We start from the raw sequence: 23,954 nt of genomic DNA on the forward strand, positions 1-23,954 counted from the left end.
TTTCTTTTCATTTAACAGTTGAATCTTTATTTGGTATAATTTTCAAAAACTACAAATAATGAAAACAATTTGTTGGTGAATTGGTTTGAATGTCATCAAAGGCATTAATTGTACATTTCACAAATCCAAGGCATTTAACAGATGTCAAACATCCAAACCCATTCAACAGTGGTAGTTCTTAAAAGCAGCAGAACAAAACAGAGCAGGAAGGGTGTGTATGGATGAACCTGTACATTAGAGCGGCGAGCAGTGCATATTCATTGTTGATTGTCTACAAACTCAATTTGCATCGTGGAGTCAGTCATTCCCACCTCCTCAGTAGTCCGATATCGTAGTCAGTCATCATGTCTGAGGGGGATTCTATGTCTCTCTGGGAACCAACAGATTATTTCAAGATTCAGTCAAAACATGACATAATTAATCCATTATACAGAATCATGTCTCTTCCTTTTGAGGACAGTAACTTCATGCCATGAACCATATTTACCACAAACAAAAGATCTGTTCTTCCCTCATCCGAACTAAAATAGCAACAGAAACACCTTTCATTCACAGTCACATTCAACCAAACCACTGTTTCACATTAGAGCAACAACTGCATGAAGAATAACCACAAATAAATCAGTGCACTGAACATTAAATAGAAACATAACTAACAATAGAAATTATGAAATTTCTACAGTATTTTATTTAATTTCTAAGGCATCTGTAACTTTTTGACTTGGCTGTTGGCAACGCTTCCACTCAAACACACACAAAATATCAAAACTAGACTGAAGGAAGAAAAAAGGAAAGTAAAGAGAACTACAAAAAAAACGTTTATGTCAAACGCTGAAAATATTATTCACCCGTCTTGCAAAAAATATCTTTTGCAATATAGACAAACTGGGGAGTGTGAAGACGAGAGTGTTAGCTTTAGAGAAGGACAAATACAAATGTGAAAGATGTGTGATTAAATGACCTAAATAGTTTGTTTTCAGGGCTAAAAGGGAAAACTTTGGTGTGGCTGTAACTGGCTGGAGGGGCCGCATCGCCGGGGCCCCAAAGAGTTCAGTGTACAGACTTAAGCAAAACAGGAAGCATAAACACAAAAAAATATTAAAAATAAAAACAAGACATCTACTCGCTGCTCTCCATAAAGAGCATCCAAACTAAATAAAACACTATCTGGTCATTTCTTTTTGGTAGTTTTTTTTCCTATTGTGTTATTTTAAATAAAGAAATATATACATAGATTATAATATGTACACTTGATAAGAGCTGTTTCAGGCTGCTCTTCAGTGATTACTTTGCCTGAGGTGATGTATAGTCGGGTATAAAAACAGTCCCTGGTCAATGTTGTGCTCAAATTATTGTTCTACAGACAATCAGCAGTATACAAGGCTTCTGGTAATAAGAACCATAAGAGAAGAATAGTCCTTGTTTCGAGGGGGGAGATTTATTTGCAGAATTACGGTACGGAGTGCTCAAATTACTTCTCATTAAAGCTCATTCCAACAGAATGTTTTGCTGGATGTAACAGACAGTAAGCAAAAGCTGCAGCATAGAATAACTTGAGACTCAGGCGGCATCATGGTATAAACTGACAGACGACTTTTCCTTGACATAACTCTGAGATTAAGGGGCTGTGGTGGGAGCTTGAAGGCATCGGCCGGTCTGAGCCTGAGAGGAAAGAACAGGAGCAGCTGTTGGTGTGTCTGCAGTCGCCTCCTCACTTCTGTACATCCAGGTACGCACCTCCCTTTACTCCAGATGGGAAACACACAAATTAAAACACAACAATAGAGGGAAAGGGGGATGGGTGGGTGGAGGGTGTGTAAATATCTTCACGGTGTCATCGGATCAGCAGAAAAACAGCATCATCTTCGGATGTTTTTCTACTGAAAGCTCTTCACTGTTCATGTAAGCATATATATCTACCTGGTTGTTGGGAGCTTGCTTTTCCCCGTTGACCCCGAGGAGCACAGCTTCTTCAGTGTTGTCGCTCTTCATCTCCACCACGATGTTGTCTTTCCCGGACTTCTCTTTAGTGCTGCAAGACCAAAAATAATATTGTAACAGAATGTTCTTCTATCCAGCCATAACAATGAGGATTCATCGTTTGTTTTCATTTACATTTGGACATTTGAAGGCAGTGGAACCCAGCTGTAAACATAACACTAACATACATATATATAATCACTAGTGATGGCGAGATGAAGCTTCCTGAAGCATTGAAGCTTTCCATCCATTTGGTTCGCTCATGTCCCGACGCTTCACGGAGCTTCATTTGCTCTACTGCGCCACCAAGTGGACAATACATGTAAAACAAGCAGAGTGATCATAACGACACCATGGCTTTGGTGTGTGAAGCTTTAAATTGAATAAATTATGTTTGTGACGCCAATACATCAATTATTAACTTATTAATATTGTGTCCATCTTTATGATATAATGGTGGGGTCAAAATCAAAACTTGAAACCAATTGGGAGAGGGTTGTGATGTGACTGTGGGTCAGTGGTTAGAATATCCGACTTTCAGTCAGAGGATCGGTGTTTCGAGCCTCAGCTCCGCTAGTCCATGTTGATGTGTCCAATTTTTTAAGTAAAAAGAAGAACTTTTCCACAGTGCTGGGCTTTTTGAGACTATTTCGCCTGCTTTATGAAATACCCTTTCACAGGCACACATGAAGCTGGGTACAGAGATGAAGGGGGAAATCTATTGAGTTTCGCTGGCCCTTATATTTCAAATCGCACGGCAAACCCACGAACTATTTTCTGAATCAGTCACGTGGTACGGCCGGCTTGCGACGCTTTGAACGTCACCGCATACGTCATCGACACAAGCCTCGATAAACGCTTCACCAAAATCTACCTGGATTACTCGACACGCGCATCAAAGCCTCGATACGAAAGGACACATCACTAATAATCACCTTTTAAGTTGATATAGTAAAAAAATATCAAGCTGTTCCAGAGCAAACATTTTAAACACCTACAAGATGCTACAAAGCTCCATAGAGCTGAGAGGAACTGCTGAGTTGGTGATAATTATCTGTGGGTTTATCAAAACGAGCAGCAACTACGCGTTGTCCTTTGGAAATATATGTAAATATTATTTGCGGCAGCTTTAACCATCATTTAAAAAAAGGTTTTCTTCAAGCAGCTTTGTCCATGTATTTAAATTGTATTTGTACAAAGCTGATTTAAAGCCAATAAGGGATCAGATTTCTTCCAAGCAACATAAACGTTGGCTATGCCGGCAATCAGGTCGAACAAATCAGTTGGCCCCCAATAATGTTTATATGGGTTCAAAGGTTGATCTGGAGAGTGGACTTCTAAAATGTATGCTGGCAAATCACCTCTGAACCTCGAGAAGGAAAATTGAAAGGATTTCCATTCAATCATTACCTTGATATTATCTTAGATGCCTTTTTGTTGAAAGAAGAAAAAAAAAGAAAGATGTTTTCTGATTAAATTGACTGTACCAAATTTTTAAACCATCATCTCCAGATTGTATAGGTATAGGTGTATAAGTCCTAATGTATATAAACTGTCTTACGCCCCTTCCTGCTGTGTCTCTCTGCCATGCTGGCTTTCTTCAGGTCTTATTTTGTCACTAAAAAGCTAGTTAGTCGCTCTAGTTTTTGGTTGAGATCCACCAAATATGTGGTGTCCACTACAGCTGTTGCTGCACCTAAAAGGGATTAAAACACATTCCATCGTCACCCTCCAAAATCAAGAGGTTCTTGTTGGACTTACAGGTCTTGCTTGCCGGACCGCCCACAGATCTTGCCCTTTTTGTAGAGGAAGTAGAGCACACTCCCCAAGATGGCCAGCAGCAGGATGCAGATTATGATGACCGCGATGATAACACCATTGCCCTCTGGTGGGGAAGAAGCACAACAACAACGACAGAGTTACTCACTGTAAATGGATGAGGAAAGAGATGACGGTATGAAGCAGGACAGTCGGATACAGGATTGCATCAGGCAGGCTGTGCAGCATTCCACAGTGTGATGGTGCAGTAGAAAGCATTTGTACAGTTTGTCTAAGGAGAGTGCAGCACTAGCGTCATTCAGGTGACCTATACCTGGCAACCTAAAGAAAGGAAGTCATTCAGGAGGGAAGGAGGAGAGGTGTGCTTATATACGACAACATGCACAGGAGGAGGTGAAGATGAACAACTCAATGATGGTTTGATGCTTTGTTCATCAGGACAGAGGGGAGGTCTGATGAATGCTGGGGGAGGAGAGAGAGGGAGGTGCTGTGGAGAAGTGGAAGGAAGCGTGTTGCCTTTAAGATGGAGAGGCGAGGAAGAGTCTTCAGCTGCGTAACAAACCTTTCTTGAGTTTCTTTGGTGGGTTAGCAGTTTGTGCTTTGACTGAGAAAAACCACATGAGAACAATTATCAGTGGGTATATTAAACAACTCATACCAGCAGGCCTGACACTCTCTCTCTCTCACACACACACACACACACACACACACACACACACACACACACACACACAAACAAACATAGGGAAGCTCTGCTGTCCTGATATCATTACTTCCTTTTAATATTCATGCTCGTCCCTACAGTTTAGACCTTCAGCAGAAGACTGACCTAGACACAATGAATGTTTAATTCGAGAGGATCTTATCTGTGAATCTAAAAAAGAAACATCCAGCCTGATAGGCCGGTGTGGTCAGTAGCACAACAGTCATTTCCCTGTTAGATGTCATTTAACCGGCGTTTCCCCAGAAACAACAACAACCCAGAACAATTTTTTTTTAGAGGGGCTGTACATTTTCTGGCATGATGGACAAGAGAGAGAGGAGGCAGGAAGAGAGATAACACAAGGCGGCACACGTAATGAGAGTCAAGATACTTGCTCTGAGTGTATTTAAGCATCAGCTGCTTGCTAGAGTCACACTGATGCACGTGTGGTTGTGGTTGTGTACCATGTATGTATCTTCAAGCCATAATGTAGGAATGCAATACTCATTCTTCATGGGTAAACCGTGTGTCTTTTTTTAATCTGATTTAACAGATTTTTCTTCTGGGATAGAAACTTAAGTCTCACATAATTTGTAAAATGCATAATAAAAAAAAAAAACACATAAAAAAATTTGTTAAATTAGAAAATAACATAACAAGTGGAAACAGGAGAACTGTGCCAACAAATTAGTCACAGCACCACCTCACAGCGATGACAGCGATATTACCCATTAAAAACTATAGATACCTTCTAGAAACCCCAGTTGTTAATCAGAGTGATCGCTAACCAGCACCGCTGTAATGACCTTTTAGTCATGCCACTGTGTAACTGCTGCAGCCTCAGGTGCTTTTGAGTTTTCCTTTCTCGCTCCAATTCCTTCTGTCTGACTCACAGAAAGAAGCGGCTCAGCCATCATGAAAGAGGGAAGTGTGTAAACCACCTGATGCTAAACATGCACAGAATAACCTTTACCGACAGCTGAAGCATCACTCTCACTCAAGTCCTTTTAATGGGATTTAGAGGAGATATTTTTGTAGTTGACTTGAGTGATGCGAGGCTGACGGTGCAGAGTGACTGTGGTCTTACCTGTGGCAGAGGTAATGGTAGTGGTAGTGCTAGTAGTAGTGGTGGCTGGTATGGTTGTGTGCATAGCTGAAAACAGGTAAAGGCACAGAAGGGAGGACACTCCTGTTAACACACTGGGGAGGGGGAGCACGTTTAACAGCCGCACAGCCGCACAGCTTCACAGCGTCTCGTCCAAAACAACAACACTGAATCACCAGAATGCACACGGCCGAGCTCGACGCCCTCAGACAAAGTAAACATAAACAGAGAAGTGGCACAGTCAAGATGGGGAGGAACAGGAGGAAAGGGGGGAAGGCAGGAGGACAACAGGTCGAGACGAACACGCAAATAAACACAAAGAGTGGAGACGGGAACACATTCTGCCGAAGGAACTCACTGGCTGTGATGTTGAAGGTCACCGCGTCAGTGCCGAAGTCGTTGGAGGCATTGCAGAAAGCCGTAATGTCAGAGGTGACTTTGATGCTGACGTTGCTCTGGACTTCACCCTCAGTCTCTATTTGAGATGCCATCTCGAGGAGCTGGGACAAAAACACACAGTTTGCACAGTTTAAAGACCGGTCCACCAGTGGAAGAAGTTTCCCTTTCTTCTGCACAAGTCAGATTTAAAGCCGACATCCTGTCTCAGACTGAAGAAAGGTGCATCCTCAGTCTGAAATCCGACTCAGGGGGCATTCAGTGGCCGCTCATAGCACCTCTCCCAGGCCCATGAGGGATTCAATGCAGACACACAGGAAGAAATACACTTGAGTTTGATAAAAATCAGTGACCAGTGCTGTTGACGATTTCGCACTTAAATCACAATAACAGAGTCTACGGCCCCTGTGAGGTCGGCAATGACAATGCTTGGAAGATTTTAACCAAGTTGACAATTTGTATTAAATTATCACTAAATACTGAGGTCAAACTACTGCTGAGGTCAATCCATCTAGTAGATGTGGAGATATGTCACTGGATAAGTGAGAGTTCTGACCTGCTGCTTGTGCTGGATGTAAAATAATGGGGATAATCTAATTAATTAGCATACATCCGCTCTATGCCATTTATATCTGTACAAAATCCTATGAAGCAATCCATCAGATATTTCAGTCTCAACCAAAATGGAGATCCAAACAATATTGATATACATTCATTAATACATTACCTTGAATAAATATCCTTGTTAGGAAAATTACTGTAATTTCAATAAATACTAGAAACACAGTGCAGAAATATACCCTATTAACAATTTATACACAAGCTACTCCTAATTGCATCATATGTAGAGTAAAACATTTTGAAAAAGAGCATTTGAGACACAATTTGTTTAAACTTTCGGTAATTTTAACCGTCTGGATTGTTTACTGTAAACCAGTTTGTCACGATTGACCCGACAGTTGAAGATATTTGGGATTAAAGGTTGAGAGATTAACACATTTGGGAAAATGGTGCATATCTACTGCAACTGTCGCTAATAAAACATGGGAGGCTTCCCTCTGCTGTACCTTTCCATCAGAGGTGGTCCAGGTAACAGTGGGAGTAGGGAAACCTCTGACTTTACAGCTCAGTTCGACTGTACCCTCAAAACTCTCCTCTATCTCATTGCTGATTGGCTCCATGATCTTTGGTGGGCCTGCAGAGAAAAGAGCAAAAGATAATAACATTGAAAAGTTCTTATGACCAAAACTACCTACTACTACTACTACTAATACTAGTAGACTGTTGCTGAACCACGAAGACTTTCCATTAAAAACTGACATGTTAACCAAAGAAAATATAATTGAAACTACAACAAAATCAAACAGTATACATTATATTAGGACATTTCTTTAAGAATGGCATTGATCATAGACTAAAAACCAATTTGAAAATTAAATATATGTGATCAGATTTACCGTGGACTTTGACATTAAGTGTCCCGCTGGTTTCCATTCCCTCAATATCAAGAACAGTCACCACGCACACGTACATCCCTGCTGAGTCGAATGTAGCATCCTTCAGGATCAAACTGTGGGCCGTTGAAACCTCCTTTCCATGCTACACACACGCAATAGGACACAAAAAGCACACTTAACACACACTCACAAACACACACGTAGATATGATGCAGAGGTTACAGTGTACTAGTTTTAGTAGATCAGATGACCCCTTCAACAAACATTTTCAACAAGTCCTACTTTAACTGGAAAACAGATTCTTCTTTCACTAATGTTCTCTACAACCGATACACAGTCAGTCAGGATTCAAAAAAGGAAATAATATTCAATGGTCTTTTTTGGTGTCTAAAACTTTTGGACAAATCTCTGCCAACCCAAACAATATTATAAGGCATTGGTAGGTCTATGTATTTTTAATTGTGCTTTTGTATGTATTTTATTCTAGTCTGACATAAAGTTGGATTGAATCTAATAAAGTCCACAACTATTTTTACAGTCTTCTCTGATGTCTGCATGATGAAGTTCCATACTAATGCTCGCGTCTCCAACTCCTAAAAATGAGCCTACGATCCCCATATCTGACACACAATTACCGTTTTAAAAAGCTAAACTTTAGTGTAGACTGATCCCAACCTAAATCCGTTGAATGACGACGGTGACAGGTCTTCTAAATGCAAGAAACAAAATGTTGTGTGTTTGTTCTGTACTGCATGTGTGTAGGTGACCTTCATCCAGACGGTGTGTGTCTGGAGAGAAGAGAGGGCGTTGCAGGTGGCCTTAAGCTCCTCCCCTTGGAACACCACAACAGTGTCTTCAGGCATCACAACGGCAGGGTCGAGATCTACACACACACACACACAGCGGGGCGAGAGGGAAGAAATATCAAACCGGGCATGAGCAGTCGTACAGCCGGCAGATTGTATTTAATGGTTGCATATCATATCAGTGCAGATTCCTTACAGTTGACGAACACAGTGGTGTTTCCCAAGATCTCCTCAAAGGTGTCCGTGTCCATAGAGATGCATTGGTAAACTCCACTGTTTAGACGAGTCACATTATCCAATACCAACACATTGTTGAGTAAAGAGTACTTATCCTACAAGAAGCCAAAGTAATATGATCAACACATGGACATGTGGTCGTCAGCAACTATCTGCTGAGGACAACGACGCAGGAAGTAGTAACTACACTGCTGGTTTTGCAAGTGCAAAAATAATGAGTGCAAAAGGATTGCTTTTCTTACATTTTCGTGTATGATTGTTAGGATTGAGGAAGGCATATGGCCGTTGCCGCGACAGTGAAGCTCGATCGAGTCCCCTTCCTTGATGTGTCCCTTTGGTGACTCCACCCAAACACTTACAGCTGTGGAGGGGTCTGAAACAGAGGGAGGAATTCAAGGTCAGTCCACAAACCTGAGCTTGAAGTTGTCGAAGGTTTTTGTGATTCCCACAACTGTCCCTGCGGCAAAAAAAGGCAAATCATTGCAGTCAATCTTGTGGAAAGCCTCGACAGAGAAGTGGTGTCTTTCAGAGCCGCATATTGTATTTATACAATATATATATAGTATTTATACAATATATATATATATATATATATATATATATATATATAGTATATTATACTATGTGTGAAACTCACAGTACACAGTGATGTTAATAGGGTTGGTCTCGGTCATCATTACTCCGACAGGAACAAAGTAGGTGATCTCGCAGTAGAACAGATCATCTTTTTCCTCCTTCGTCACCTTCATGCTCAGCTCACTCGTGACAGAGAACAGACCACTGGATTCAGTAGTGATCCTGGGCACCACCTTCACCACTGGAAAACAAAGGAAGGACAGGGAGGGAAATGGAGAAAAAGACCGCGCAGAACGTAGAAACGGTATTGTAGATGTTGAAGTCAATCTGCCTCACCATCATGATCACCACGTAGCGGGGTTTGGTTTCTGTACCAAGTGATGTTCGGCTTGGGGAAGCCATTTTTGACCTCGCAGGTCCCAATCTGTAGGAGAGGAGAGAGAATGAAGTCAAAATTCAAAGAAATCAATTGTAGCCTGATAGCTAATTTATTATTTTTCTACTTTTCAACTTTTTATGGTTCAAAGCTTGTTTACCTTGGATAGGCCGTCTTCGCTGACTGAGATCCCTCTTTTCACACCATCAATGCTGGGACTGTCTGGTGTTACTGCAGATAAATCAAGCACTTAATTAAGATCTAGAAAAGGCTACATATTTTTCGAGAAAATGGCTCTGGCAGCTAAATGTTGGAAGTCGGAAACAGTTTCAGTGTCTTAACATGTTATTATGTCATTGCACTGAAAGGGGTTTGAAGTGTTATTGTGAGCATCAAAAGGAGCTAGTGCCAGTTGAAGTGAAAATGCTCAAAAATAAGTTATTAAGACTCTCATTGAAATGTCACAAAAGGTGACATTGAGCGAGCGGATGCGTTTGTGCACATTGTGATGCAGAAATTATAGATGAAGTGTGGGAGTAAAAAATAGTTTGAAGTACATTCTTTTTATCAAGCTGAAACTGAAGTTTTAATGTATAAAAGGTCTGAAATGGGCATTCTTCAACTCTGACTACAAGTAGAAAAAACGTTACTTGTAAAATAAAGTGCAAAGGTCGGAAATTGGTTTAAAATTAAATGTCTAGGTCAGGGGTCGGCAACCCGCGGCTCCGGAGCCGCATGCGGCTCTTTAGCCCCTCTGGTGCGGCTCCCTGAGGCTTTGACAAAAGAAAAAAAAAGGTATTTTTTTGCCTTGTGGACAATCTTCCAAAGGGAACACCTCTTATCATGGAGTTTGGGGTGATACTGTGAAACTGAAAAAAAAGAGTTTCAATTTAGTTTATAACTAAAAGTGCGTCACATCCTATCACGTCGCTGTCAAACGTCTTTCCCTGCAGGTGGCTACTCGTGATATGCAGAGCCCCACCCTTAGTAAACTGTCAACGGATAATAAAAAAGTCACGGCATAAAAATACAGAGTTTAATTCTGCGCGGACGTATTCATTTGCTTTCACGGCCAACGATGCTGGCTGACTTGTCTGCTTGATATGTGGCGAGAAATTAGTAAACAACAAAATATTTGATGTTGAAAGATTCTAGAATTCTAGCATTTTCTGAAATGTATCAAAAGATATGCCTTTTAAATGGAAACGCAGTAGTGTGGACATGGCCTATTTATTTCAGAGTTATTTTATTTAAATAATAAGTTATCACATTTAAACTATACTTAGCATTCTAGGTGCAGTGGGCAGCGGTGAAGAGCCCGGAGAGCAAGTGCGGGTTCAGTGTCTTGCTAAAGGACATTTCAACATGCACACTGTGAGGAGGACAGGTATCGAACCTGCTACCTTGTGGTTACAGGACGACCACTCTATCCCATGAGCAATACATATGAGGAGGGATCAAGGCCGGCATAGATGTGTGTTTAATTGACCTCAATGTAGCCGACACATGACTGTATTTCTTTTTCTCCTCTTGATAGTTATAAAATAGCAATACAATGTCAAGAATTGTCTTTATTCTTGTTCTATAATTTCATAAATACAACAAACAATAGTTTTTGTATATATATTATGACTATATCTTACCGAACACCTTCAGCTTTGTGCGTCCCTCCCCAGTCCCTTCTGTGAGACCTTTGATGAGACAGATAAATTCCAGTTCGTCCTTCAGCTCCACGTTGCTGATCGTCAACACGATCTCTCCCGTGGCTCCGGTACCATTCACACTGATCCGGTCGCTGAACTGTGTGCCCTTGTTGACAACCTTCATGGTGGCGTCCTGGTAGAAGATTTGCTGCTTCTCGCCCGACCGTGTCACCTAAAAGGTGAGAGTACACACACATGAAATATCCCACGCATGGACACATCGTCCTCTCTGCGTGTGCGTGCATCAGGATTGATGAAACTCACGTAGAACCACTGTATGATCATGCCGCCAACGCCTTCAGATGAGGTGAACATGCAGGGGATCGTAGCCGGTTCTCCCTTGAACACCTCCACTCTGTCCATCATGTTCACCTCCACACTAGCCGACACTGAAAAATAGAAAGACAATATATGTTTGTTCAACATGGTTTGATTGTTTATCACCATCAACCTCATGTTTGTCTCTAAACAAAGAGTATTTGTGCAATTGTTTTCCTTTCTTTTTCTCACTTTGAGGAGTCATCCCATCAAAATTAGTCCAAAATCATGTCAGAGTGAGTTTTAAATATGTTGATATTTCATGATCAAAAGAGTGGCAGTCAAGGCTCAGACGAATGAATACAATGTGGAAAGGGGGGATGAGACTTTCCCATGCGTGTTCATTTTATTTGATCATATTCTTATTTGAGGAAGGTTACAGCAGAAACTAATACTTCTGATAAGTATTCTTTAAAGTGCTATATGGCTGACAAATTATGTAAAGGAGATATTGTTTCTAAATTACCTCAAACTTTTCTGTGCTTAAACTTCTTCTTATTTATCCACTGAAATAAATGCCAATACCAATATATCTGCGTGAAGCCGATATTGGCTGATACATGTGTCAGCCAATCAAAACTTCGGCCAATAAACCTTCATTGAACTGAACCTGAAATGGACGAAGTGTGATACGACTGGACCTCGAGGATGATAGCCGACTGATTATCACCCTCACAAGAACCAGTTTTATGGTGAAGATAGAAACCTTGGCATGCACACCCAGTTGACACAAACCCAAAAGGAGGCATGGAAGCAAAAAAGAAGAGAGGAGAACGTCATGGAGGGTCAAAGGGAAGAGCGAGATGCTATGACTGGAATGAGAAGCCCACCCATGTCCACATTAATGTGCTGCATTCCACCATGTCACCCTCTCACAGGAAGAAAGGCTCAATTTACAGGCAGCATAGTAGCCCCACTGTTCCTCCATGCTCCGTCTACGATGAACGAGGTGGTTTTCCCCTTCGAGGGTCTCTAGCCATCCTACCAGTCTATAGGAGGAACCCCCAATTACACTTTACATGTCAGTGAGTCAGTAGATGTATGAGATGCCAACGAGAGCTGTAGCCCGGAGGTACACGAGGCTGCCAGGTTTGATTTAGGCTTTCCTGACCGTCTGTTCATTGTGTTGCTGAATGCAGATTTTCTCGTAGTTTGTCAAGAGCTGCTCAGAATAATGTAAATGTGGTTCATCTGTGTCCTGCATTGACCTTATTTACTCATTCATTCATTCATTTGAATTATAAGAAGCACAACAGACAATACACAACAAAACACACAGTACTCCATTTAGTCTTATGTTCCACAAACCAGACCAGGATTTATTTTATATTGTATATTACTTCATAATTAAAACAGAATCCAGGACTTTACTTTCCATGGTGTCTCATGGTCTTCCTCAGCAAATCGAGTTTGCTTAGTTTTCATGTACAGTTCAGCACGAGACCCAAGAATGGAGCTTGGTTAGTTATCATGTTCCACACTTTGGCTAATCTACTGAACACGACTGTGAGATTTGGTAAACAGATGGGAAAAGCTAGCGAGTTAAAGCGAGACTTATAAATAGCACTTTCTGCCTCGTACACATGAAACGTTGAATTTATAAGAATTGGACTCACTTGCTTCACATTGCAAAAATCAGGCACACCCTATTTCAAAGCAATGCAGAAAAATGTGTTCACGCATTTTTTACTTTACTTACTGTAATTCCTTATTATCAGGCTGCTCTAATAAGTCTCTTAAATCTCTCAGTTGATCCAGAATGCTGCAGCACGTTAACAAACAAAAACTAAGAAAAGAGAGCATGTTATTTGTGTATTAGCTTCTCTGCACTAGCTCCCAGTAAAATCAAGAATGAAAAGTAAAATCCTCCTCACCGACAAAGCTAATATCTTATTCATATCTTAAGCAGCTCACAGTACCCCATTACCCCACCGGAGAGCTGTGCTCACTGAATGCAGGGCTACTTGTGGTTCTTAGAGTCTTAAAAAGTAGGATGGGAGCCAGAGCCTTCAGTTATCAAGCTCCTCTTCTGTGGAACCAGCTTCCACCTTCAGACCACATTTAAGAGTTGAGACTTTCCTCTTTGATAGCGCTTATAGTTAGGGCTTTCCATGGATCGAGGTTAAATTACTATTACTGATACATTACTGATGTTATTATCAGTATTATATATATTGAATATATTACTTATTTCATCATTTGTCTGCTTACTACTCTCATTATATAAATCATTTCTGTCATATTCATTAAATGTGTTGTAACTCTGATACGTTGTTCAGTCTGCACACATGACATCTATTGCACTTCTGTCCATCCCGGGAGAGGGATCCTCCTCTGTTGCTCTCCTGAAGGTTTCTTCCTTTCTTTCTCCCTAATAAAGTTTTTTTGGGGGACTTTTTCTTTCATAACCGGTGTGAGGTTCTGGGACACAGGATGTCTCATGTGTACAGATGTTAAAGCCCTGTAATGCGAATTTGTGATTCAATAAATTGAATGTAACTTGTTTTGACCCGACAGCCTTAATGGGTTTGACCAGTAGTTTAGGTGGCTAATGTTAGCAAACTTTACGTGTATAATAGCATTAACATAACACCGGGGATGCCTTCTGATGATCGTATTAGCCAGCAGACACTGCTTCACTCCTGGCATTTCATTCCATCATCATCTGCACGGATAACAAACACTTACAGCTTTTCTCCCCCAAACTAAACCTAACTGCTTCTTGATCTGCGTCAACAATAAACATGCTTTTCCTCTTCTTTCCCGGCTCTCCAAGCCTCTCTTTACATCTCAAACCCCCTTTTCTCTCCCACCTGCCTCGCCCTCTGCTGTGTGTTGCTGTTTACCACCAGCTAATGGAGCTGGACGGATGCTTTCCTGTTAAAGAAATCCAATTAGTCTCTCTAACATAGACATTTCCTGGCCATTAGGGTTGGACGGACAACGCTGACTCACTCGCGGCATCCCATCCCCCATCTGAGGACTTACCTACAGTGAGAATTGGGATTCAGAGAGGAAAATTCAGATTCTAGTTTGTATCAGAGCGAATGTTTTCGTAAACTCTTCCTTCATCCTGTCTGACAGCTGGAGTCTGTTTGCTCACAGGAATCTCAATCAAATCTCATTAGTAACTCGACCGGCATTCATCTCCACAGTGCATCAATCAGAGCGGCCGGCACTCCGAGGCCTCGGATCGATCCGGTGTGATGATGGAAGAGCAAATATTGGAGTTCATGCACATTTGAAAACGGTTCTAAATCAGTATGGCAGAATATGGCTGAGCATCCCCTCTCACAGTGGCACGCTGAGAAAGCAGGGCCTCTCCAGTTTTATGAGCTCCCAATATTCTTTCCTCTGAAGTGTGTGTGTTTGACCCTTAGACGACAACAATTTCACATGCTGAGTGTGGGATTTCCACAAGAGAGGGGAATGTGCTCTGTACACTATAGTAAATATCTACTGAGGAGAGGAGAGGAGACAAGAGGAGACGAGAGGAGACTGTGGCAAGTGTGGATTGACTACGACGATGCAAATTTAATTATATTACAAGCGTAAGTAAAATAGGACCTCAGGTTACTACTTGTTTTAAATTACTACTTTAAAACTTTTACTTGTTTTGTCCGACTAACAGTCCAAAACTAAAAAGATGTTCAGATTGCTATCACATACATCCAAGAAAAGCTAAACATTTAGAACAATTAAGATAAGGTTGGTATCATTAAAGGCTGTGTGCTAAATATGGAGCCAGAGCCAGCAGGCGATTTGCTTAAAAAACTGGAGGCAGGGGGATTTAAAACACTTACAATAACAACACTGTTTATGTTCCCACAAATACGCAGAAAACATAAAACATGCCATAAACATTGCAGTTAAAAGAGATATTTAGCTTTGATTTATGAAGCTAATTGAGTTTGGGCCACACATATACACACACAAATGCACATAATCTTCCATTTGAATTAGTATCAGCGCTTTCCTCAACAGAAATAAACACCTCGGTTCAGCAGCCACCCCAAAAACACAGCTCACCCCACAAAGAGGGCGGATTGTATTCAAAGGCACTGCAAACTTATGTGCACTTAAAGAGAAGACAGAATAAGCCCGTTATAAAAGGAGAGTAGAGCCAGAGAGGATGAGATAATCTCGAGGGGGAAGTCATTTCAAAGACATTGTTGTGTCTACAATGAAGTCAAAGCCTTTTGTCAGGATACACAATCAGTTTCTGTCTTTGGAGAGCGATGATAACAAACCGTCCTGCCAGACTCAGAGCTTTACGATCTCTTAATTCCTCTCAATACCAGAACAAGAAAACCTTCTAGAAACAAAGACAACTATTGTCAGGTGATCAGCAGACATCAGGGTCATTTATCTTTAAACACTCTGTGTTTTGAACAGACGCTTCAGTCCCTCTGACGCGTACAGTAGACGGATGAGATGAAGCATGTGGTTGTTCAAAGGCTGGAATCTGTTGTGACTCTCTCACCATGAAGGGTTTAGCTGACAGGCTGCAGGCGACCTGCCCTCCTCTTGTCTGCTCTGGCAGCTGGCCCAGACCACAGATGGCCATTTGTGAGGGAGAGGACGTCCACCGTCAGCACATTAACTGGCATTCAAACCAGATTATCGTCCTGGACTCTTTTTGACATTAATCTAACAGAATGGTGGCGCAGGTGCAGGACATGGTCCCACAATTATTTATGGAAAACTTATTTTTGAAAAGTTTCTTTTTCCACCTCCCCTCGTTTTGGTTTACTTGACTCCGTTTTTCTCTTTATGTATTACACAAACAGGGGTATTTATAATGCAACAAATGCACTCTGGTTGCCCTTCTGAAGCGATTGTGGTTTCAGTTGGACGTTAGTGAAAGTAATCACGTTCTATCTTTCCTCAACCTTAAAGGTTCTCTATATGATATTTAGACTTTAGAGCATTGATACAGCTGCACACAACCATTTGCTATTTCTAAAAAACACAGTGGCGTGATGCAGGCAGAGTCCTTCATCCTGTGTGTTGTTGCTGCTCTGTTGCCGTTGTTTGCATCGTTAGCAGTGTTATCTGCGAGTTACCGGCTCAGCCGTCGCCATGTTGAGAGCCGTATGGAGGCAATCTATCTGCTCTGAATATCAAATTTAGCCCAATGTATTGTGAGAGCCTTAACATAACCATTAACAATAATCATGCTTCATTTGCTAAAAAGAAGAAGAGATTATCCTATATTTATCCCCTTGGGGAAATTGGTCTCTGCATTTAACCCATCCTTAGTAATTAAGGAGCAGTGTGCTGCTGTGAGACGCCCGGGAAGCAACTCTGGTTTCAGTGCAAACTATGAGGAGACCAGGGATCGAATCGGCTACCTTGTGGTTTCAGAACGACCACTCTCCCCATGAGCTACAGCCGCCCCAAAAGAAAAGTACATATCAGTGTCATTTAACAAAGTTCACTCATTGTATTACTAAAAACTAAATAGCATTACATTCTTTCAAAACTTTCTATGATTAGTTCAGAAAAGTTATTTCTAAGAGACAGGGCTGCAACACAGAGCCAGACCAGCAGCCTCCAGACCGTGTGATGTTAATACAGCACAGAATGTGGAAAGGCTCAACAAACATGTTGAGTGGTGCAATATGAAAGGATAATTAGATAAGCAAAATGACTCATCCCCATAGAAGTATGGAAATGCTTAGCAAATGTGACATTTCATCCTTTGGGGACCTCGGATCTACTGAATAAATATCATGTTCAGTTCTGTATCTGTTGATTAGATTTCTTCTTGTGGAAAGTGTTGTTTGATGGTGGTGCTAAAGAAAAGGCGAGAAGTTCGCCAGAATAACCCTGAATATCCAATGCAGAATGTCAGTTCAACCTGGCTACTAGCTGTCGAGATATCTTGTATATGGATTGACAGACAGACATTCATGTACTTAGGGTATGCTGCCTGTGGGGTAAAAAAACATTAAGAAAGCACTTCCTAAAATCTGACGAAAATAAAAAGCAGCAGCAACTGACAGGATAACTGCTGAGGTCAAAGGTAAGCAGATACACACCAAGCCTAAAATATTTATCCTGTTTGTCTGGGAGTTGTGAGGTGGGACAATCACATCAGATGTGCGTCAGGATCTGGTGTACACACACACACACACACACACACACACACACACACTGAAGATTTGGAGCTGTATCTAACTGACCTGAACTTGACTCTTGCGCTAACCGCATTATCACATCAATTTTCAAATGTTTCAGAGCACATGGCATACATCCTGGTCAGCTATGTTTCATTCACTAGTTTCCAACCACTTAACTCAGTGATTCACAAGCAGCCTTTCTGCTCTCTCTAAAAGGAAATATCTAGTCCAGAATCCATTAGTCTGAAAGAGAGTGCATGCCGTTTTGTTTGCATTACAGAGTCCTTATATAACCTGTTTCTTCTAGAAACTAATTTTAAGTTATTGTATTAATATTTACATACCGAGGATTCCCCTGCTTAGACTCCAATTCATGTTTAATTTACTTCTGGCATGTCCCCCAAAGAAAAGGCTGAGGCTTCACTGAACTAAAACATGTAGGGACGAGCATGAATATTAAAAGGAAGTAATGATATCAGGACAGCATAGCTTCCCTATGTTTGTGTGTGTGTGTGTGTGTGTGTGTGTGTGTGTGTGTGTGTGTGTGTGTGTGTGTGTGTGTGTGTGTGTGTGTGTGTGTGTGTGTGTGTGTGTGTGCGTGTGTGCGTGCGTGCAGCTAGTTTTAATTGCTTGCCATCACCCACTAGCTTCTTGTGTCAGGGGATAGCACTGCTGAGAAACAGTATGAACACAGATGCAAGAGAAAAACAACAGTGGGAGCATAAGTAAAATAACAAGGGCCATATTACATTGAATTATAATGTTATAATTTCATAACTTTGTGGCAGTTTTGTACTGAAACAAAGCATGCATACAACAGTGTATATAACATTGAACCAAATATTTCCCCTCAGACATGCCAAAATGAAGCGACAGCTCAGGGACATGTTTCCAGTCCTGTCACATCTAAGAATAACAATGGCCTATCAAGCTTGTTTGCTTACATGATACAGCAGAATTACAGTGCACTGACCCGACCGGCTCCAGAAATAGCAACTCTGCTTCAGAACAGGGTGAGCCAGAGAGAGGAGGCATGGGAAAACAGTGCCTCAGTCAGGCTTCGCTCTGTATGGATGTAAATATGTCTAAAGGAGAGTAAGTAGAGGGAAGGGTTAACATGAGAAAACAGATAAAAGATGAGCGAGAGAGGATAGAGAAAGACAAGACAGATGTGGGAGAATTCAAGTGATGTGTGAAGAAAGAGGAAAAGAGAAAGTTTGGTCCTCTGACATTTATCACACTAATCCCTCAATGGCACACTGACAGTATCTTGCAGAGAGAAGGACATGTTCTCAAGCTGAAGTGAGAAGAGAAATACAGAGAGGCAAACTCTAGTACTCCCTGACCTTCCTCCTTCATTTCTCCTGACAGGCTGCAGGAGGGGAATTATGTACCTTTTACTTTAATGGTGATTCATGCCAAAGATATTTGTACCTGATACTAAAATCCGGTAAAAAAAAAAGAGGCATTATAATTCTGCAGTGTAATAGTTATGGCCATGCAAATGTTGAATATTTCACTTTAAATAGTAATATTTATCTAGTAGGGAAAAGACCACAAACAGGTCTGTGTGCAAGATATGAAAATACATAATATTTAACATTTTAGTGCCTAATACGGCACAGTGTTGTTCACTTAATGTAAAGGTGCAAGTTGTAATATTTAAAGCATTATATACAGCATATGCTTCAGGTTATGGCAGTTATTGAGGCACTACCAATCTCACACATATCAGTTTACTTGTTATTGGCATAACTGCTCAGCCTGTGAGAAAAGTTGTGAGATGTCTTTGAAATCCAAATAAAATTTGACCATTACTTTTGATGCTTTTTATTATTAAATCTGTCTTTCGCAAGTTCCTAAACTTTATGACTGGCAAGTCCCTTTATCTGAATCTGGAAGCAGATATTCAGAATCTTATGTATGTGATATTACCATTAAGTATAAGAAATGTTGTCTTCTTTTCAAAATGCAAGCTACTTAAGAGAAAAAATATGCACTAAAGAGACTCCAGTCATTGAAAGTCTGGTCTTGACAATCAAATACAGCAGATCATGTCTCCTGGAAGACTAAGATTCTTCATAGACTTATTGGAGAGATGGGTAGACGCAGCCAAATCCTTATCCACCCTGCATGGACCCATCGCCAGAACAGAAGCCCCACTTAGTTTGGGACTACTCGGCTCGGCTAAATGGTGGAAAAGAATGTGATGAGAAACTCTTAAAAACCTATACACTAAAGGCCTTGTCGCATGTTCATCAATCAAATCAGTCCAGTGACGCACCCCAAGGCATTTTAACACACCCCACACAGGGCTCTTGACTTTAATCAGGCACTCAGAACGAAAAGGACTCTCAGTGACTCATGAATCCCCCAAACAGCTCCTGGCACAGCAGACACATCAATCCATAAACTCAACATGCAACCGGGTTTATAATGCCATGTATGAGCCACGCAAATAAAAGAACCGCAGATTGTTATGCACTAGAGAAAGTAATAAATATGCATGACACTATGCAGTCATTTCAATATACAATACATATTTTGCGACGTCATTTTTAAAGAACCAGCTAACAATCCTGTCTGCAGTAATTCTGCAGATGCACAGTGCACAATGGTGTTGTTAGGGATATTTCCAACCCCTTCCACACCAGGCTCTTTCACCAAAGTGTGTTTTACTCTTTCTTCATAAATATGCATGCTTATTTAATCCTATTTACTTGCATTAGCGGCTTTCTTTTATTAATGAGGAGGCTGGTGACCTTACTAACGTTGTATCAAGAGGAGATGTTTCTAAAACTAGTCTTGTTGCTGCAACCTTGGACTTGCTGAATGGCTCTATTCCCGCTATGTTGGCTGCACACAGTAACTCATGAAGTAGAGAGGACGGGCCAGCAGCTCCAAATAGAAATAGCTGCTAGAAACTAGACTCTGAGGAATTACAGGAGTTTCAGGTGTGAATGGATCGAGATAAGATGAGTGCAGATTAGTAAACCAGATGTAGTTGAGCAGTGTCCAATTACATGTTGTTTACTATTTAATGTTCAAGGTAAATTAATCTGAGCATCCACAACTTTAATGGATATAGTCAGTGCTGAAATGTAAAAAATAAATTGATTGATCGGTTTAAACAATTGATTGAAAATGAAATTGCAGCAATTTTGATATACAAGTGTATTTAACTAAATGTCACATAGTTTCACATTTTCAAAATTAGGGTATCAAAGAAAAATCATTGGATGCGACCCCAAAACATTGTACACAGTTGGAAGTGCAGGACGCTGCTCTGCATGAGGCCTGTGTGGAGTTCAGGTGATGTTTAATTGCTGTGTGCGGGGACAATGAGATGGACAGTGGCAGCTGCAGCAGCCAAACTGCACATTCCCACGATGCCTGCGAGAAAACAAGGTCAACTTGTCACAGTGACCTGCCAGACACTTTCCCTAACACACACTCACTGATCCCCAGGGCGCTGGAGCCGAATGCTGGCAGTGTCCACTCAACATGCCATCAGAATTAACGATTTCCAAAAGGCAGAGCACTCGAAAGCGACAAAGAATGTAAACACAGAGGAGAGGAGAGTGGACCACACAACAGGGAAGATAGGGAGGGAGTAACATCGCTCTCTAATTTCTCCTGGTGATCCGACGCTATATTCCATTTCAACAGACCACCTGTTGTACAGATCACACCTGGCTCGGTTCCTCAGCATGCCAGTCCATCTTTCAGGGGGGCTCTGCTGAATCACAACTGTTACAACAACATGGCAATTAAGTTGTGGACGGGTCTCTTATAAAGGTAATTGTGTTTGCTTTCTCCCACAGCATCACACCAGAAGCGGGGACCCTGTTGCTCCAACAGAACATATGGTCTCTCTGAAAACTGATCAATACCGTCAGTAGAAAGTAACTCCTATGAAAACCGTTCACAAATTAAATGTCATACACCTCCATTGTATTGGCATGTAGGATTCATTTTAAGGGAAAAATCTCTTATAAATAAAGTAAAAACTGCCAGGCTGGGTCAGGGTAAGTGAGAGAAGTATCGATTCTACTCTGTTGCAGCAATAATACGAATGTTATTAGTTACACCTGTGTTCAACAAGTCAAAACATCTTCAGGGACAAAGGTCTCAACTTAACTTTTCACTCCATAATTTGGGCACTTAATGCCATTTCTGTACACTTTAGCTGTTTGATAAAGAATTTAGATAATAAAGACCTCGGACTTCTGGATGAATGCTGGACGAGCATCAAGATGCTTTGAGGGGTCGGGCTCGGTACCCTTGGTCTTCCCTCAGCAGTTACACTCCAAAGAGAGTTCACTCTGTTCCCCACCCTTTGATATCTACTTGGCAACAAGACTTACACTTCTTAAGTTTCCACACTCAGCTATTTTAAAATGCCCACCCACACAAACACACAGATGCATATAAAATGTGTGTTGAATATGACTTCTGACTTCATGTGGAATGCGGTCATCTTCCCATGTCCAAAGCCATGACTCCGTTAATATAAAAAAAACATAATCTCACACATCTATGCCAACTTGCTTTTGTTTTCCTGTGTGTGTGAGAGTGTGTGTTTGATTGAATCTCAGTGGACCATTTCCTCCTGCCTGCTCCCATAGTGGTACAAACGCCCCCTCCATCCTCTTTCCCACGTCCCAGACGACAAAATGGTCTCCATATCAGCAACTCTGTGAGCAGGCAGGAGTAAAATAACACAAGCTGCTTTGGAAGTATGGGAAAGGCCAACAGGGATGGTATTTCTTCTCTTTTTTTTTACAATGCTGAATGTGATGGTACAGAAACTCAGAGTGAGAGAAAGAGAGAGAGAGAGAGAGAGAGAGAGAGAGAGAGAGAGAGAGAGAGAGAGAGATCCCATGACATGGCTTCACAAGTTTGAAATGTACGTTGCTTGCTGCTGGCATATTATGGCTAAAGATAGATTGCAGATAAACACGCACACACACTGAAAGCTTTTTACCCATTGACTCATGGGATAAAGTACTCAGCCGCAGCTCTTTCCTTTTTTGGTGGACACTGCTAGTGGTAATAATGAATCACAAAATCTCTTACTGCTCTTTCATGACAAGACATATATTTACTACCTGTGTAAATGCGTACAGGTGAGAGTTGGTAAAAAAATGTGTTTGTTTGATACAGAAGTATCTGCACCACACTCGTATATATATCACATGCGAACTTGCATTTTCAAATAAAACTCTGACAACAATCAGTGCATTCCCATGTATTTAATATACATATAAGTTAAATATCCCATAAACTGGGCACTTTAATGTGATGGAATGATATCCTTCCTGGGAAAGGAAGTGGTGACATAATACTTCATTCATGCCCAATACAGTAGGGTGGATGGTCGAGATGGGAAGGATTCCCATGTTTACAAGAATTATCCGCATAGATAGATAGAATGATTGATAGATAGATAGATACTGTCTGCACAAATTAAATTCCCTAGTAAAATGGAAGAGGATCCACAGGTCAGAATTAAACTGGTAATGTGTGCAATCTGCTCATAGAAATGATCTTGCAAAAACGTTCTTGTATATGTGAACTCATCGCTTGCTCACATACTTTACTTTCCAAAAACGTTGCCTCTTTATTACAGGACAAATAATAGGATTGATTCAAAATATCTCACATGTTGTGATCTGAGGTCCCGGGTGTGTGCAGCATGATGAAGCAAGCGATGCAGCAATGAAAACAAAGGTCCCTTTTGACTGTATCAGATGTTTCTACTTGGAGAAGGTTGATTAAAATAAAATAACTAAAACCAAATCATACCAAAATTACTTTTTACTGAATGTATGGTGTGACCTAGATAGAAAAATAGATTTTAGTAAATCACAGTTTCATCAGAAGAGAAAGAACTAGATACACACACAAAATTAACAGGAAATATGAAACTGATGTATTAGTAAACCTTTGCGATATACTCCTATATAGCAGAGAACACTTAAAATTCAGACACTAATAACCCTATATACATACACTAGGGCCAAAAAGGAGAGCAACAATTCAAAGTTAACTGCTATCAGCGATCGAGTGTAACTAAACACTGTGCAGCTACAGCAAACACATCAGTGCTCTGTGGAGTCAGCGGCACAGTGTCATGGCTGAGGCCTGACAGGTTGCATTAGGTTTAAAAGGATCCTGATGTGCATTAGATCAGCATGGAGCATTATTTCAGGAAAACAACATCCATTATTAAGCAGGGTGTTGAACTATCAGAGAATAGACAGAGATTCTGACAGGCCTCTTGTCTCCACTTGTGCCTGTGAAGCTCCCAGAGGACAACTTCAGATCCAAGGATCAGCTCCAGCTTTGTAGTCCTGGAGCTCAAATCTCTGATAGTTCTCTTCCTAGCAT

At 41.1% G+C, this 23,954-nt stretch overlaps 1 protein-coding gene across 1 annotated transcript in view; it reads right to left on the reverse strand.

The window, feature by feature from the left end:
* Positions 1 to 10: 10 nt before the first annotated feature.
* The window catches only part of mcamb (melanoma cell adhesion molecule b), a gene marked incomplete at its 5' end in the record, with an annotated part of 33,718 nt that continues 9,774 nt past the window's right edge, over positions 11 to 23,954 (reverse strand). Inside the window, 14 exons of the mRNA XM_079224539.1 lie at positions 11 to 1,746; positions 1,921 to 2,032; positions 3,742 to 3,865; positions 5,926 to 6,067; positions 7,031 to 7,158; positions 7,421 to 7,562; positions 8,188 to 8,303; positions 8,423 to 8,558; positions 8,706 to 8,836; positions 9,101 to 9,280; positions 9,376 to 9,463; positions 9,576 to 9,646; positions 11,059 to 11,290; positions 11,383 to 11,507. Of these exons, the coding sequence (XP_079080665.1) occupies positions 1,744 to 1,746; positions 1,921 to 2,032; positions 3,742 to 3,865; positions 5,926 to 6,067; positions 7,031 to 7,158; positions 7,421 to 7,562; positions 8,188 to 8,303; positions 8,423 to 8,558; positions 8,706 to 8,836; positions 9,101 to 9,280; positions 9,376 to 9,463; positions 9,576 to 9,646; positions 11,059 to 11,290; positions 11,383 to 11,507 (1,730 nt within the window). The 3' untranslated portion in view covers positions 11 to 1,743. The remainder of the gene's footprint in view (positions 1,747 to 1,920; positions 2,033 to 3,741; positions 3,866 to 5,925; positions 6,068 to 7,030; positions 7,159 to 7,420; positions 7,563 to 8,187; positions 8,304 to 8,422; positions 8,559 to 8,705; positions 8,837 to 9,100; positions 9,281 to 9,375; positions 9,464 to 9,575; positions 9,647 to 11,058; positions 11,291 to 11,382; positions 11,508 to 23,954) is intronic.

The sequence above is a fragment of the Taurulus bubalis genome, assembly GCF_910589615.1.
Source record: "Taurulus bubalis genome assembly, chromosome: 10".
Classification (NCBI taxonomy): Eukaryota; Metazoa; Chordata; class Actinopteri; order Perciformes; family Cottidae; genus Taurulus; species Taurulus bubalis.